Source organism: Panthera onca, chromosome C1 (genome assembly GCF_046562875.1).
Source record: "Panthera onca isolate mPanOnc1 chromosome C1, mPanOnc1 haplotype 2, whole genome shotgun sequence".
Lineage (NCBI taxonomy): Eukaryota > Metazoa > Chordata > Mammalia > Carnivora > Felidae > Panthera > Panthera onca.
Window position 1 is genome coordinate 10307891 of NC_138346.1, and position 18295 is coordinate 10326185.

The 18295-nt window shown below is 45.1% G+C and overlaps 1 protein-coding gene across 3 annotated transcripts in view; it reads left to right on the forward strand.

Moving 5' to 3' along the window:
- The window catches only part of PID1 (phosphotyrosine interaction domain containing 1), a 228485-nt gene that overhangs the window by 97363 nt on the left and 112827 nt on the right, over window positions 1-18295 (forward strand). For 2 of the 3 annotated variants that reach the window (XM_060624006.3, XM_060624007.3), the window contains exon 2: window positions 8182-8328. The exons of the other annotated variant lie outside the window; for it this stretch is intronic. In XM_060624006.3, coding sequence (XP_060479989.1) covers window positions 8182-8328 — 147 coding nt within the window. The remainder of the gene's footprint in view (window positions 1-8181; window positions 8329-18295) is intronic. 3 annotated transcript variants of the gene reach the window in all.

Consider the following 18295-nt stretch of genomic DNA (forward strand, 5'->3'; position numbering starts at 1 on the left):
TTTTTGATATGTTACGTTTTCATTTCCATTCAGCTCAAAGTACTTTCTGTATTGCCTTTTGATGTAGTCTTCGATCTATGGGTTATTTGGAACTGTGTTCGTTTCCATGTATTTGAAAATTTTACAGAGAATTTTCTGTTGATTTTTCTTTGTAGAATATGATTCCTAAATTTACTGGGGTGTTTTAAAAAAAAATTATGGCCCAGAATTTGGTCTGTTTTGGTAAGTGTTTTATGTATCCTTGAATCCTGTTGTTTTTGGGTGGAGTGGTCTAGAAATGTCAATCATGTCGCGTTGTTGGTGGCGTTATTCAAACTTTATAGATCCTTGCTGCTTTTCTGTCTGTGTAGTCTATCAATTTTGGAGAGAGTGGGATTGAAATCTCTGACTGTATTTGTAGTTTTTGTCTGTGCCTTGTGGCCTACCAGTTGTATGTGCCTCTTCATATTTTGAGTGAATTTCTTGTAGGCCACATAGAATCAGGCCGTCTTCATCAACGCTCACTATATCTGCCTTCTTTTTTACTAGTGGTATGAATTTTATAGATGTTAAATCTATCATTTTAGGATTTATTTTCTCCTTGTCTCAGCTGGGTTTTTTGTTATTAACTTTGTCCTCTCTTTCTGCCCCCTTTTTTATGATTCTGTTTTATCTCTCCTGTCAATGCATGTAACTCTTTGGTTTGTTATTTTAGTCATTGCTTTCGTATAGTATACCTTTAGCTTATCGCCTTCCGATGATATTAAACCATGTCACATACGCTGTTAGATGCTTACGGTAGCATACTTAGGCTTCACCTTTTCTGACCTTCGTTCTTGTGTGTTTGTGCTAAAATCTTCCTCCTCCCCAGTGAGCTCTTCGTAAGCCTTGGGGGCTTTCTGCGTGCTCTGTGGGCATAGAGTTATTTCGGTGCCTCTCCCACATAATCTCTTGAGAGAATCTGTGATGTTCAAAAGAAATGCTTCCATAATTAAAACTGCATGAATAAATATGGGTGTGCGAACATGAGTATTTTCAGTTAGTTTAATAATAGCTATCACTTTTAACAGATACAGACAACCTTTTAAATTTAGGAGTGTCTGGAGGTACGCCTTTGAAATTCAGTTGGAACTTTTTTCAATAAGGCAATTACTAGGGACACTTTGCAGCAAGAAGGGGAATGCCATAGTGCTATAGGTCTTTCTTTGCATTAAACAAAAATTAATCCTTGAATGACAGAAGGCGATTCTGTATATGCTTTGCTAGATTTGGGGGAGATTATCCAACCCTGTTTTACTTTTAAAAAAGGACAGAAATGAAAATCAAAATCTTTTGCATTGAAATGTATTTAAATGAAAATTGAATTTAAGTAAAATTTTCTTTTTATTCGTTCACCTGTTTCCTCTTAATCGTATAACAAACCATTTGCTGTTTGTTTAAGAGGAGAAGAGTTTTCTTGCTTTTGTTTTGTTTTGTTTTGTTTTTTTGAATGGATAGTTAAAAGCAGACATGTAAGAGTTTACACTGAAAATGATAAGTGAGATCTTATTTAAGGTCAGAATGGAGTATCGCACTGGCTCCTTTTCCAGTATTTGGGGCTTGAATATACGTTTTTAAAAAGTAAGAGGTATAAAATGTAAGGAAACTACGACTAAGTTTGATTAATTCTTACATACCCCCCAGGAATAAAATGAAGTGTGGTTATGTGCAGCATGTAAAAGCGTCACTGATTTTTGCACGCTGGCACAAATTAACATTTGTTTGGGGTACTGAAGTTTTCCGTTTCTTTGATTGGCCCTCTTGTTCCTTGTGGTTCTCTTAAGGAGAACATTTGCAATATTTCTGAAGCTTGATGAGGGCATTACTGAATCAGTCATTTGCAAGTTAAAACTGACCATTTTTGCCAGCCTTCACAATGCAAGGATGAACCAGGGATTAAAACCTTAATGCCTTTTCTTTCATTTGAGTGAGGATAGTGTTCCGTTATCCCAGAAAGAGAGGAAGCAGGATTTGCCTTCAAAAGATGCTTTATATTTTGGATACGGAGTCAATACAAAGGTGAGATACACCCGATTTGAATTGGTAAAATATGTAAATACTTGCCAGCTAAACTGTCAGAGATTAATGTCTGAATAGGAGTAGCAGGCGCCAACTGTAAAATTATACAGGGCATGGCGATTACCCCCTCCGCATAATGGGGCTTGATTTAGAGGCTCTATTTTAGGATTGCGCATAAAGCACCGAGTGCAGAAAGCCGAGCTTTGTCTAATTTGTCCGGGGCAGTGCCCTAATTTTCTACAACCCTGCTCACTTCCCTTCTGTAAGAATGAATAACACATTTGCTTTATGGAACTCTGTGTATCTTTCATTTGGGAGCAATGGCTTTTCCAAGCTCCTCTCTTCGATTCCTCTTCTGTTGCCTTTTTTCGAAGGCTCCTGGATCGTGGTAAGTTGCACTGTCTTTACTGCACTTGTTTATCCGTGCGGAGAACAAGTGATGCCGTTTTTGACATGGCGTAACGTAGCCCTTTAGACGTGACAGATGAGAACACCGAGGCCCAGGAAGTACGAGGCCTTGCCCTTCTGATGGAGCTGTCTTTACCACCCAGCGAGAGAGCTGGCCACCTGAATGGGTGTCATTGCAGGGATGCTCTTGGGCTCTCTCTTGAGACTTGGAATTCATCCCGTTTCGGCAGTAGCCCACAGAGCTTTATTGTACACACGAATAAGCTGGGGACCGTAACACCTCCTTTAAATTATTATCGATGCTTTATCATTAAGGCCCCACCTATTCAAATAACAAAGTGCAAGATCCTCTATGTTTCCTTAAAAGCTAATGTTGCTGTTCTGTTCTGTAGTTTTAACATTTATGAAGTCCTTTTAACGTTTTGTTAGTGGCTCCGTTTTATTGTCTCAGGTGATTTTTTTTCATCAGAAAGTAATCTGTATCGGTGAGACTCTTTCCGAACAGACACCTCACGCAAGCTCGCTTAAGCGTAAGAGAGAAGGTCCTGGTTCTCGTTCTCAGTAAGTCCATGGATGGAGCCGAGTCAGAGGCAGCGGGAGCCAGGGCTAGGCAAGGTCACGTCTGTGACTCTCCATGGCTCGTCCCTCTTGGTCTCCGGGTGGTCTTATTCTCGGGCTGACCTTGGCGGGTGAGGAGGTCAGCGGTAGCTTCCTACTCACATCGCCTTGGCCTAGCAACCCTGTGAGTCAGTCAGTCTCCTGGAAGAGTCTGTCCCGCCAATCTTGAGTTTCCTCTGAACCAACGCCTTTGGCCAGGGACACGCGGTACTCAGGCGGTCAGCCTGTGTCGCATATTCTTTCCCAGGGTTGGGGGCAGGGACGGCCCCGCTCCACAAAGCAGCTACAGCAGTGGAGACATTTCCTCAAAGGGGGGCAGAAGAGTGTTCTTAGCAGAAACAGCTCTACCGTCACACTTGGACCGTTCGTTCCTAGATTTTCAAGAGCAACTCACGGTTACATGAACCTTCTATAAAAAGATGTATTCTTGCAGACCCAATGACTCATCAGATAATTCACATCGTATTTCCCTCTTTAGCCTTATCCTTTCATTGTGGGCAAAAAGGACAAAGCCATTAAAGAAAACAAAATGCATTTTTTCCAGAAAAGGAATAATTATCTCTATTTCACCTTCAGATACTGCCTTAGCCTCTCTCTCTGCAGCTAGTCGATGAACTCACACAGGTTTGCAGTTGTCATTTGATTGAACAGCGTCCAGCTCTCTGTGAGAAACCCGTTCAAGCAGAGACTAACATTTCATTTCTGTTCCAGCTGTGCCTGCCTCAGTGTCTGCTCGAGGGGAGGTATTCAGGGACAGGGTGCACGGCGGATCGGCGAGCTGGAGGGCCACCAAGGCTTTGAAGAGATAGGTGGTTCAGGTTACACAGCCCATGTGGAAGTTGGCATTTGCACTCCGTTATCTTCCTGTCCCCGATTCGGGGTTTTAAAAATGGTTTCTTTCTCTTCCTTGGCTCTCTGGCTGCCTGCGTCCGGCCCGCAGCTTCCAGACTCTCGCTGCGCTCAACGGCCAAACCAGTAGCCGTGGCGTTTGGTCCCCCAGTGGGGACGGGCAGACAGTCTCAGAGATTCTGGGCAGTGTGGTTGTCCGGACTTCGTGGGAGTGGAGTCACCTCTGGTGCCATCTTTAGGAACTTGTTGTGTGGCAAAAGTCAGGCTGAGGTGAGCTGTGGTTTCATGTACTGCTCACGGAGCTCCCAGCAAGATGGCGGGTGAGGACAGTGTCCTCCCTTGCTCATTAGCTCCTCTTCTGAGCTACTCTTCTCTTTACCCTCTTCGTCGTATGGCCCCAGTTGCTGTCTCACAAAGGCGACCAGCTTTTCCTCTCCCTGTCACGTATCTGTGGTGCTCCTCCCAGGCCCTCTTTGTAACACCAGATGTCGGGCTGGAATCAATTAAGAACAAAGGCAGAAACTTCCAGATTAATTTGAAAACTTGCCCTTGTGTTTTTTTTTTTTTTTTAAGTTTATTTATTTATATATTTATTTATTTATTTTGAGAAAGAGAGAGTGTGCATGCCCCCGGATAAGGAAGGAGCAGAGAGAGAGAGAGAGAGAGACAAGGGGAGAGAGAACCCCAAGCAGGCCCCATGCTGTCAGTGCAGAGGCTCGAACCCCTGAACCGCAAGATCATGACCTGAGCGGAAATCAAGAGTCGGATGCTTAACAGACTGAGCCACCCAGGCGCCCCTGCCCTTACGGTCTTAAAAAATACAAATCAGGGGCGCCTGGGAGGCTCAGTCGGTGAAGTGGCCGACTTCAGCTCAGGTCATGATCTCACAGTTTGTGGGTTCCAGCCCCGAGTCGGGCTCTGTGCGGACAGCTCAGAGCCTGGAGCCTGCTTCGGATTCTGTCTCTCTCTTTCTCTCTCTCTCAAAAATAAACATTAAAAAAATAAAAAAAAATACAAATCACTATTCACTGAGAAATAGGACAGCAGATCTCCCTCCCATTTGAACAAGTATCAGGCTGGCGACTTTGTATCCTGAAAGGTGGCTGTGTTTGTCAGGGTTAAATCAGAAAGAGGACTAGTAGGAGAAATGCCTCAGGACTTATTCGAGGAACCGGCTTATGCAGTTGTGGAGGCTGGCGAGGCCGGGCTGAGACCCCTGTGGCAGGCTGTCAGGAAGGGTAGGCCGGAGCTCTTGGGCATGGGCTGAAGCCGCCGTCCACAAGTAGAAATTCTTCCCCCTCAGGGAAGCCTCACCTCACCTGTTGTTTCAATTGATTGAATGAAGTCCACCCAGATTAGCCAGGCTATGTCTGCAATTCAAATGATTATGGGCTTTAATCACACCTACAAAATATCTTCACGGTGCTTGGTTAGATAATAGCATAGTAGCCTGGGCAAGCTGACACATAAAAAGGACCATCAGCGTGGCCGTCGGGAGTTCTAGTAGATTCGGTGTGGCCCCATGGAACTGCTTTAGGCTCTTGGGATACTTCATTGACTAAAACAGTTTCTGCTCCTATGGCATTTATGTTCTAATGGAAGAGGACAGAAAATAAGAGAAACAAAATACGTAATGTTTTCGTGGTGACAAGTACTGATGAGAATAATAAAGGGGAGGAAGGGGATGGACGGCGATGAGTAGGTACATGTGGAATTGGTTACATAATCTGTGAGGCCCGGGGCAAAATGAACATGCAGTCCTATATTCAAAAAGTAGAGAAAAGTGCCGCTAAAGGCACCGAAACATAAAACTTTTTACTTTTCTTCGTGCATCTGTCTCTGGCACAGTCATGGTGTTTTCTTCTGTTTGATCGGCGGGTTGCTTTTGTTGTTTAATGCTGTTCTAACTAAAAAGAGATTCAACATTGAGATTATTAACACAAATCTACCACTCATCGTTGTATTGTGCAATGCCCACTTTAAATGCAAGGATAGGAGCAGAAGCGTTGAAATGACACGAAGTTTGCACTTCCTGGTTCCTATGTGCATCTGAATTTTGTTCTTACCGGAACAGTGGAAATATGCTACAAAACTAACTCACCTGTATTTATTTATTTATTTATTTATTTATTTATTTATTTATTGAGAGTGCATACCCATGAGTGGGGGATGGGAAGAGGGGAGAGAGAGAGAGAGAGACAGAGAGAGAGAGAGAGAGAGAGCGAGAGAATCCCACGAAGGCTCCATGCGCATTGCAGAGCCCAGCATGGGGCTCAATCCCACGACCCTGGGATCGTGACCTGAGCTGAAATCAAGAGTCAGACCCTCAACTGACTGAGCCACCCACTGCCCCTGTTTCATTTCTTTTTATTAATTAATTAACTAGTTGTTTGTTTTGAGAGAGAGAGAAAGTGCGCACACACGAGCGAGGGAGGGGCAGAGAGAGAAAGAATCTCAAGCAGGTGCCGTGCTGTCAGTGCAGAGCCTGACGTGGAGCTCTTGCCCACAAACCGCGAGAGCACGACCTGAGCTGAAATCGAGAGTCGGTTGCTTACCCGACTGAGCCACCCAGGTGCCCCTGTTCCATTTCTAAAAACACACATTCTCCTGACACTTTACCTTTAGCTTGCAGATTAGTGAGGAGGGACCGAAGGGAGGAGGAGCTGTGGCTGTCCTCCCTGTCCCTTTCCTTCTCTGTGGTCATTTTCAGTGTCATTTTCAGTTGTCTGTTACAGGAAAGTCCTACAAATAGAAGGGATATGCTAGAGTTCCTTGATCATTCATGTTTGTTAAAATACAACTGACTTACTTCTGCATTTGAATCAAGTTCTCCCTCCAAAGCATGGCCTCCTGGGGCTGCCAGTGCACTGCTTACGGAACCATGGACTTAATATGCTTGCCTGGTACTCGCTTGGCATCTTGTTGAATTCCTAGGCATCAGGGGATGCACCTATTGTGTGTATCTCTTCTACTCATGCATGTACTCTACTGTTTCATTGGACTCAGCTTACAAAACACAGGCTCAAAGATAAATTTATGAAGGATTTCAAGACCATGACATTCACCCAAGAGCATTAAACCAAGCATGGTGTTCTCCTAAGCATGGGGATCCTGTTGTGATGGTGCAGGTTGCAGGCCCACGAAGCCATCTGTGTGTGTGTGGGGGGGGGGGGGCACATGCACCTGCTATTTTAGATAATATTGATAAAGAAGGCCTGTCTCATAAGGTGACATTTGATCAAGGTCCTCAAGAAGATACAGAAGCAAGGGATTCAGATCCTAGAGCAGGGGGATCATGTTCAGACATCCCAAGGCACGTGTGTCTTTGCCTTATCCTCAGAAGAATAAAGATGCCACTGTGGTTGGATCCAAGTGAGAGGGAGGGTGAGGAGTGGGAGGTAAGGTTAGAGAGGCAGAGGTCCCTGAATTGTGCGTGGGTTTCAAGGCCAAGGCAAGGACTTGGAATATTTTTGTGAGAAGGGAAGGCTTGAGATAGTCCTACCAGAGGGGTGACAAGCTGTGATCTGAGCTGAGAAGGCCCCCCTGGCTGTGCTGTGGTAATACCCTGCACTGGGTCAAGGTTGGGAGTGGTAGGACCAGATGCTATGGTAGACCAAACAAAGATGGGGCCTGGACTGGGTGTATACATAGCAGTTATTAAATGTCGCTGCATTCTGGTTATATTTCAAAACGGGTGCCGACAGGAACTGCATGCAGAATAGATATTTACTAGACTCAGGAAGAGAAATGGTCTATTGAAAAGTGGTGGCTTTCCTAAAGTTCTACAGCCAGGGCATGGCAGAATGGGGGAAGGCAGAGAGCAGGATTATTGTGTTCTTTTCATTGGTTCTTCTCCTTTTTCATTAGCTCTAGACTGTCCCCCCAAATAGCGCCGATCATCTTCTTTTCTGAACATCTTCACTTATTTGGCTGAAATCAACATGCCTTAAATCTCTAGGAGTCTCTCTCTACATATCACCTTGGAAGAACTTCCCAGAGCAAGGTGTTGGTGATTCTACCGCTACCCCATGTTCCCGTGGTCTCTGTGTGGGGGGTTGCCTGTCTCCCACGGTGTCAACTTAGGGGCATCCTGACAGTTTTCCCCCTTCATGTGACTGAGTGTCTCTTGACCTTCCCTAGTAAAACAGAGTTAATAAAAAAGATTTTGCTACTGGGTCTGATGTATCGTTGCACCACATACTGCTCCAAAAAATTCCACTAGAGTTGGCTTCTTTATTTATTTGTTTGCTTGTTCCTTTTGCTCGTCAGCACTTTCAGACCATGCTGAAGTCTAAATTGAATGTCCTGACACTGAAGAAGGACCCCCTCCCAGCAGTCATCTTCCACGAGCCTGAGGCCATTGAGCTGTGCACCACTACACCCCTGATGAAGACCAGGACTCACAGTGGCTGCAAGGTATGTGGCATGTGGCCCGCAGCCAGCGGGAGAGGCAAAAGGGTGTGTAGCCTTAAGACACTTGTTTACCAGTGGTAACTATTCATTTATTTACTTATGTTTATTTATCATGAGACAGAGAGAGTGAGTGGGGGAAGGGCAGAGAGTGAAGGAGCGAAAGAGAATCCGAACACAGAGCTCAAACCCACAAACCATGAGCCCGTGACCTGAGCTGAAATCAAGCGTCGGAAGCTTAACCCACTGAGCCACCCAGGCGCCCCTCCCCCACGGTCACTTTTTAAAGGAATGAAAAGGTAGAACAGCTAATAAAAGCTCACTGAGCGATGGTTGTATGAATCCGTCTCTTGCTTTATTTTTAGCGATCTGGCTCTCTTCCTTGTTTTCAGGTACGCACGAAAGACACAAGTTTTAGTATGTATGAGTAGAATAGTATTCTGCCCACATTTGTTGTACCATCTGAACCCATGTACACGGGAAAAGTTCTGTCCTTCGTGATCCTTCCTTCCCTTGTATTTGCACTCTGAATAAACCACATCTTGCGGAACAAAAAAGAGATTTCACAACAGTATCGTTCTCCTTTGGGAGAAAAAATGTTGCATTTTTGCTTGGCTTGGGCACTCTGAATTTATACTAATATTCATGTCTCAGAATCCATTAAAAAACATTTTTCATTTATGTAAACGATACTGCTGACAGTATAAAAAAAAAAACCCTAGAAATGAAATGTATAATTTTGGTAAGTTTTTGGGTTCTTTCTCACTTGATATTCTTTTGTGCATGAATTGATGAATACAGCAATCAGTTCAGAGGTAACAAAGAAAATATGTTCGTGCACATTTCGTCATCAGCAATATGTTTGGAGGAGTAAAAATTAAATAAGGGGTAGAACTTTGTTTTGAGTAGTGAAAAGAAAATAAAACAAGCATGCGCGTTCGCATGTGGGTTTCTTTTATAACCTTACAGACACACTCCTCTCCTCATTGCGTTTCCAGGTTAGGGAAGTCAAGATCCATCTAGCTTTCTTGCCAGAATATTCCATCGTCTCCCCAGGTCTTGCATAGCTGTGGTCAGATTGGAGGCTACGGAAATCTTGAGTCATGGCTGTGTACACAGAACCCCACACATGGTCATTTATTTCACAAATATCCATTGGGGGCTTTACCCTCGGCCCAGCACTGGGGTCAGTGGAGCACTCCCGCCAGCATCTTTGTGGGGTTTAACTGCCAGTTGCGGGGGAGGGAAGAGAAAATACAGGTAGGTGAGCACTGGCGGTTGAGACAGCCAGTCTGAAGGAACTTGCGGAAGAATCTTTCAGGCAGAAGGGAGGGGGAGTACGGATTCTCATAGGTGGCCATGGTGTTGGCGTCCTTTGTACCGGAAAAGAACGGGCAGCGGGACCGGGGAGTTGTGAAAGTTGTGTTGTGTGGTGTGGTGTCATCAAGGCAAGGGGTCTAGACTCTGTTCTAATTATTGTGCGGATCCGTCAGAGAGATTTAGGCCAGCGGGTTATAGGACTCTTTTAAAAAAAAAAAAAGTGATTTTATTATTTATTTATTTTTTATTAAAAAATTTTTTAAACGTGTTTATTTTCGAGAGAGAGAGAGATCTGAGAGAGAGTGTGTGAGTGAGTCGGGGAGGGGCAGAGAGAGGGAGACAGAGGATGCAAAGCAGGCTCTCGTGCTGTGAGTGCAGAGCCCGATGCGGGGTTTGAACGCATGAACCGTGAGACCGTGCCCTGAGCCAAAATCAGGAGTCAGCCACTTAATCGACTGCGCCACCCATGTGCCCCCCAAAAGTGATTGTAAATGGTAACTCTGCTAAGGTGAACTTTCAGCTTCCAAAGAGCAGTTGCCAGAGGCCGTGATTTGACAGGAGTCCGTGGGTCTACGGAACTGGTCTTAGGTCCCCATGTATGCAGCGCTTTGGATAAATGGATGATACAAAGGCATTAGGGAAGTACTCGTTAAATTTGAAAGTGATATGAGATCAAATTGTGTTATACATCCTTTAGAGGGTTCCCAGAGTCATTTTGAATTCTGTGCCTGTTGGGGAAAAGGGTCCCTCAGAAGCAAGATGAAGTCAGTAAGGACAAGTACAAGGAGGGGAGGTGCCTTTGCTAAAGTCTGCAGAGTATGTTTAAATGGGAGGGGGATGCAGTTATAGAGTAAAAGGCCTAGCAATCCAATCAAGATATGAAAGAGGTGTGTGTGTGTGTGTGTGAGAGAGAGAGAGAGAGAGAGAGACAGAGAGACAGGGAGAGAGAGAGAGAGATTTGCTAGAGAGATATATATTTGCTAGGAGAATAAAAACTATCATTTTCCTGAAAGGGAGCATAGGGTTCGAGATGCATGGAGTAATTTTTTTTTTTCCGTGTATTGCCTTAGGTCTATGTTCGCTTATTTTACTTCTAAAAGGATGTTGGAAAAAAATAGAAGGAATTCAGAAGAACACACCCGAGAGAATGAGGTGGGCTTGGCATCAGTCAATGGGGCTGGGTAGACAAAGGGAGATCATCCGTGATTTCACCTGGACACTGGGGAGACCTTGGCCTTCAAGGTGAAAAACACAGACCACTGGGCTGTAGAAAGTTTCTGAACTCTCCATCCCTAGAAATCTTGAAGATGAGATTCCAGGTGCAGATAATCATAATCTGGGCCAGCTCTAGCTTTAGGATTCTATTTGAAGGAAGACCCCCCCCCCCCCCCATGTGTCATTGTTCAAATTGTGTTCTACAAGGCACTTTATACATTTACATCTTAACTTGAACACACTGGGGTTGACAGTTCTTTAATCGGCAATGATAATATCCTGTTTGTGTTCCGAGTCATATTCTTTTGTTCAAAGACAATGACAAAGTTACACTTTTGAGCTTTGAAATTTCTGTTTAGAATGCCCCGACCTCCCCCCGCCCCCGCCCCCAGGCATCCACAGGAACAAAATGCAGTGTTTCCTCTTGGATTCTGACGAGTAACTTAGCTCACAAAATGCCAGCTGCAGAAGGAGCGCTCTCTCTCTCTCTCTCTCTCTCTCTCTCTCAGGCTCACGCCTGCCACGAATAATGAGCACAATGTCGTTCAGGCCCAGCTGCAGGGCCGGCGGACGGGACCCTCCATATTCACACAGGGCCAGCTCTTTTTGCTTAAACAGCTCTCAAGTTGTGCTTGCATAACGGTGGATTTGGGGAGGGAGAGAGCCAGGAGGAAGCAAAGGCCAAGGGGCTGAAAATGGATGATGGTTTAGCACCATCGAGGCACTGGCCCACTCAGACTCCCCCTTTCCCTCTGATCTGTATTCTCCGTGGGTCCTGATGGGATTGCCCTGCCAGGCTATTCATGTTGTGGGCAGCTGGGTCTTTGTGTGTTTTCCTCTACGGCTGCCTTTTTTTTTTTTTTTTGGAGTGGAGTTATTTAACTGCACACCCCCCCTGCATACCATTAGGACTGGCCTGCCCTTACTCTTGCTGGGGCTTTTCAGAGTATCAGCTGCTGTATCTGATTCCGCAGCAGCAGCAATGGTCTGTCATACCTGGCTTCTCCGGCCTCGCGCAACAGAATCCTAGCTGGCTCTCTGACTTGTTAGCAAACGTTTATTTGATTAATCGTCCTTGAAAAACCTACCGTACTGTGGACGCGGAATTGTGGAGAAAGGCGTCCAAGTGGGCAAGGGTGGGTAATGTAGTTCGTAGCCAAGTAGAAGGAAGAGACGAGTGCCTGAAATCAGTGAATCCCAGTGCTGCTGAAACTCGTGTATCAGAAACCCCTAGACGGCAGGTGTCTGGACCTTCTTTCCAGAGATTTTGATGCAGGTGCTCAGCTAAGCGGGCAAAAAAGAAACCTGCACTTAAAAATAGACTGTGACTGTGCAGGGGCGCCCGGGCGGCTCAGTGGGTTAAGCTTCTGAGTCTTGGTTTCAAGTCAGGTCACGATCTCACGGGTTTGTGGGTTCGAGCCCCGAGTCGGGCTGCGTGCTGACGGCGTGGAGCCTGCTTGGGATTCGCCGTCTCCCTCTCTCTCCACCCTTCCCTCCACTTGTGCTGTCTCTCTCAAGATAAATAGTAAACTTAAAAAAATTAAAAACAAAGAGACCGTGCAGGTTACAAGGCTGTGGTGCCCGGGAGAAGCGTGGGGCTTGAGGACCTGATGTGTGAGGGGAGCCACGCGAGTGACAGAAGTGGAGTCACACCCGGGGAGGGGGAGGTGAGGTGGGATATGGAGGACGGAGCTAGCTGGCCACTGTGTGGTCGGAATGGGGTTGCCACAGCTGACCAGGAGGCCGGCGTCCAAGAAAGAACTGGGCTGCAGATGTGTGCGTGAAGGGCAGTGCCTGTGTATGTGGCCTCGTCCTACAGGGGGCGCTGTTCTGTTTTGGATTGACTCCCTTCTGGGCCTACTTGGCCGGGTTCTCAAAGCCTTCAGGAAATGAGATAATGACGGTGATGATGATAATTAGTAAGAAAATACTAATTATACAGAAATAACGCGAATAAAGAGCTGAAGTTTATTAACACATTAAGCACTCTCCTATGCACTTTTCATGGTATAAACTACCCATTTGGTCCTCGTGATGACCCAGTGGTTTAAGTGCCATCTGTGGCCCCATTTCACAGGTGAGCTAGTTGAGGCAGAGGGAAGTTCTTTCCTATACCAGAGCATCCAGGGAGTAACTGGCAAAGCCTGCGTTTGAACTTCATCCGTCTGGCTCCACAGCCTGTGCACCTCCGCTCTAGATTCCACTCCCTCGCAATGACCATTGAGTGGCTCCCATGTCTGTCCTAAGGTAGCTCTTTTGGCCAGTTGTGTCATGTGATTTTAGAAGGTCATTTTGCTTCTGTAAGCCTCACTTACCGCATCTTTGAGAGACCAGAACCAAGGTCAGTGTCTTTCAGGCATTCTCTTATCTAAAGGTCCAAGACTCAAATTGACCGTGTGTGTAAGTGGATTAGAATTTTGTCTTTGCTCACAAAACCCAGAAAGCGTGGGGAACGTGTACTGAAAGTACCATATAATTTACCCCTGCTTTCCTTTCAGGTCCTCAAATTTGGTTTTCCAAGAGAGACGGAGAGAGAGAGAGAGAGAGAGAGAGAGAGAGAGAGACTATGATGAAAGTCACATCCCTTGTAAAACACATATATGAAATAAAACACTAAATGCCCATCGAGTTCCTGGATGCCCATGTGAACACTGAACTGCAAACCCCTTCCACAGAAATAGTCCCCAGCTTTACGGTGTTTATAGTTTGAAAGCAAAACAGTACCCATGCCGAAACAAATATGCTGAGCCATAATTGGGGCTCTCGCACATCTGATGACATTTATCTTTTATTTAAAACCTTCTATAACGTTTGGGAAGGGTGGTTGATTTGAGTGTAGGGACTCCGGTGAGTTGGAGAAGGAACGTAGCGTGGGAAACATGCACCTGGGGAGGACAAGAGGGGAAAGAGGCAGGAAGGAAAGGTGGGAAAATCCGCAGTGACAGCTCTCTTGTTTGGATCTGAGCCAGCCTGCCTTTGTTCTGGTTTGCCTGGCTGTCTTTCCTCTGCACCCGCTCTGTAAAGCTGGGTGGAGCCAGGGTCCTGAGATGGAGCTCCAGGAGGGATGTTCCTCTGGGCCACCAGACAGGCTTTGGGAGGTGGTGGTGAATTGGGCTAATCGAGCTCAAGATATTTCTTCCCACTCCCCCCTCCCCCACCTCGTTCTTTCATTGCTCATGCCAAGAGTGCCCTTGTCTCCATTCTGCAGCTTGGTAGGCATACAGCTGCCTCTGTGCCCTCACGGTCACTAAAGCCTCACCCCCACCCCCCGGCGCCTCACCTGGGCCTGCTCTCCCACAGAACGCTCTAGCTCCCAAATCTCATCTCCTCCAGAGTGAGGCACCTGGCTAAGCATCCCGTGAAGCCCCATCTAAGACCCTCACTGTCCTGTTCCCATCTGTGAGGGCAGAAGCCATCCAACAATGTCATTCCCCAGAAGGAGCTCGGGATTCATATACCATATTACTTTTTATGTGACCCTTTTTGAGGCTCGTGCATTTAAGAGTAACAGTAATAGTCACCTAGCCCTCAAGAAGGATGTGGTTGCTTTCCAGTTGCATGGGACGGTGAAGAGAAGTTTCTGAGCTAAAGGCTTTGCAGGCACTCCTCAAATCCTACCGCTTTGCATACGTGTGAGGTGGCCAGTCTCAGAAAAGACTGATTTCCAGCAATCCTACTCATGAGAAGAGCTCCTGATTTGAATGTAAATCTATTGAAAAATTAGCCTCACCTGTATCGTATGTATTTTTGTGCTTGTGTGATCAGTTATGTATTTAATTAAAAATAAGCATTTAAATAGAACTAGTCACGTTTTCTCATTTTTTTTTTCATGTTAGCCAAAGACCCATGATTTTATTCATCCATAGGAGGGAGAAACACTGATTATACCGTGTCATCATCCTCACTGAATGCATTCTGCAGGCTTTTTTGGTGTAGGCGACTTGGGGCATTGCACGAGTCCCATTCTGCAAACTGTGCAGACGTTCTTGCAAAATACATTTCTGATTTCGCTATCAATACAGAATACAAGTAAAAGAAAGAATAGTAACATATGAAGTAAGACTCAGGCAGGTAGTCTTTATTGGTTATTTAAGTCTCTTGGTGTAAGCCAAGATGTGAACCTCTAGATTCAGAGTGAATGGTATCTAATTCCAATCTATTTTCTCTTTATTCTTTCCCAGACTTTCCTGTAGACAAATGAAAGCATATTTACTCTAGCTTGTCTCCCCAAATGTGGAAAGCTAAACGTTGATATGAGCTAACATCTGTTGTTCAAGAGACTAGCTTTTATTTTTCTGCAATTTTGACTGTGTTGACCTCTACATCTTCTGACCTTCTCTTTCTCTCCTTCCCTTGTTCCCTCCCTCCCTTCCTTCCTAATTTTCTTCATTCATTTCTTTCTCCACCTATAAGAATATATTGCGGCACTCTCAGAATGTTTCAGATGTTAATAGGGACACAAAGATAAACAGTGGTTTGGGGTACTTTGGGTTGAAATAACAGAAAACCTAACTGGAATTGACTTACATCATTGAAATTTATTTGCTTTGGAATCTGCAAATTCCAACAGGAGGGAAGAGGGAAAGAGATACTAGAGAGGCAACAGAAGTGTCCGCTGTGGGAAATCAAATAGCTATGTCCTGGTTAAGGAGATTATAGGGAACGCCTTACACGGCTTTCTGGCCAAGCAGAAAACAGCTGACCCAGGATCTGGTTAATGCGCATTTAGGGGTTGGGTCGACTGCAACTGGTGAGAGGCTGGTCCCACAGTCCACGGTAAAAAAGGCTCTTTTTTTTTAAAAAAAGGCTGAATGACCCGGGGGCAGACAAAATACATTCCGTAGGAAGAGCAATGGTTGTGAAAGAAAATGCAGAGTGTCCTCAGGTTACAGGGCAAGGAGTTCCTTTCCTTCCTTATTACAGCATCCCCTTGAATATATATGGGGATGTTCTTGCCCAGACAAGATGAGCCTCAGTTTGAGACTAGGCTACTCCCCAGGGCCCCTGTGCAGGCAGTCATGAATGACCATCAGCTAGCATGTGGTTTGGCCTTCTGCACTGAGGGGCTTTTTTGTCTTACTGGTCGGGGGGTGGGATGGGGGGTGGCGGTGTTCTTGTTCAGTGGAGAAATCTTGAGGCTGCCCCCCTCCTTCTGGCTTTCATTCTAGGTTTCTAATTTGGCAATCCATTATTCAAGGTAGAGAAAGAGAAGCAAGTTTTCAGAAGTCGTGAGTTCAAGCTTGTGAAATTCGAAATATCTGTGAGGCCACCCCTGGGCGACACCCAAAGGGCACCTCGTTACATGGAGTTGGAATTTCATAGATGTCTGGTCCCTCAAGGAAAATGGGGCCATGGGAAGAGAAAGGAGCGAGACAGGCACACCCACTCACACGCTTACACACGTAGCCATGTGTCCGCTCTAATATTTGAGGACCAGAGAGAGCAAGAAGAATGACTGGAAAAGGAACATTATGGAAACCAGAGGAAGTTCCTGCCCACCAGGCATGGAAACTGTCCTCAGTCTTACTCCTCCCATTTAATCCTACACACAAGTGCCTACTCTGTTGACCACCCTGTTCCGGTCTCAGAAGTGTTGAGGGGAGAAAATGGATATAACTCTGGGGACAGCTGAAGCTCCCGCGTATTGTTTTAGAATTGGTCTCTGTGTTATATTTGAAATGCGCACTACTTACGCTATACCTGTGGTACCTGGCGGGGAAGGATGTTTTATTTGTAGTTGTCAACTTTTTGGCTGTGTTTGGTCTTCCCACTGACAGCTGTGGTGGCTTCAGCAAATTTCTTCACCCTTCATGAGCTCACTTTTGTTTTCTGGTGATTAAAATCTTTTCATGTTGGGGATAGCGTCACTTCCTCTGATAAAAGCATTTAGGGCGTAGATTATCATCCTGCGTGTTGAGTAGGATTGTAGACTTCTTTATGGGGCTACTCTTTCCCCCGATGGGTACAGTACTGCTGTTCGCCCCTGGGCATCTTTGACACCTTGAAACTATTTCCTGGTGCCCCACACGGTGAGGACTGTGGCTGAAAAATGACCATTTTACTCCAGGGAACCCAATTTGGTTTTAAAGCTTTACCTTTGGGCCAGTGTCAAAGACTGTATCTTCCTGCATCTCCAAATGTCACTGCCTACTTTACTTCTTGCCTTTAAAAACTCTTGGGAGAGCAGCAAAGATTCATTAGTGAAAAATGGGAAAACAATCGAAGCATCTGAAAGAGATATTTTAATATTTTTGCTTCACAACGCTATGGAGAACACCCAGTCATTAAAAATTCTGTTGTAGAAATTATACTGATGTGGAAAATGGTCATAATGTGTTAAGTAAATTAAATAGCTGGTTGCAAAATGTTAATAGGATTTTATTTTTGTAAAATAAAATAAAAGTAAAATAATTATCTGCAGACATTCCTAATAGAGGGCTTCTACTTAAATATGAACAGAAGTGATCCCTGGATAGTAGGATTATGGGTAAAACTTTCGATTTTCTTTTTTTTTTTTTTTTTTTGCATTTTGCAATTTTCTAACTTTCCAACAAATATTACGTTTGTAATTAGTTGTTAAAAATAACTTTTAAGGAGAAATGTTTCTTTGGGTGCAAGTTTGCAGCGAGAGCTACATGGAAGAAACTCCATTCTAAATGGAGCATTTTGGAAAACAGCTTCTTCTAAGTCACCCCAACTTAGACGTTTGTTTCTTCTTTTTGACCAAATCGGAATATCTGTAGCTTCCGGGAAGGTGACATTTTCCCACCTAACCTGTGACTTGTCCAGCGTCAGACTTATCTGGTGTGTTCAGCACAGTGATTGTCAGCCGACTCAGATGCCCTCGCATGGATGATATGCTGGTTTCCTGAGGCTGCTTAGCGACGACCTTAGTGCTTAAAATAACGAGAAATTTATTTTCTCGCAGATTTGGGGGCCAGAAGTCCAAAATTGGTATCAGTGGGCAGAAATCAAGGTGTCAAGGAGCTTCCTCTGGAGGCTGGAGAAGAAAACTGGTTCCTTCCCTCTTCCAGTTTTGGGTGGCTGCAGGCATTTCTTGGCCTGTGGCCAGACCACGCCATTTTCTGCCTACGTGGCCACACTTGCTGCCTCCTCCTCTGTCTGTATCCAACCTCCCTTGGCCTTTCTTTTGTAAGGACACTTGTGGTTGGATTTGGTACCCACCTGATAGTCCAGGATAATCTCCTTAGCTCAAGACTTTTAGCTTAATCAAGTCAGCAAAGACCCTTTTCCCTTATAAGGTAACGTGTCAGGCTCCAGGGAATAGGACCAAATATTTTTTGAGTGGTCTTACTCAGCCTGCTGTAGCTTGTTTCTTTGTAAATGAGGAATTCTAGAAATGTAAAAATTTCTAAGCAAAAAGAAATGTAATGCCTCTAGTTAATCAGTTGTTCAGGTTATCTTATTTCTTGTGCCC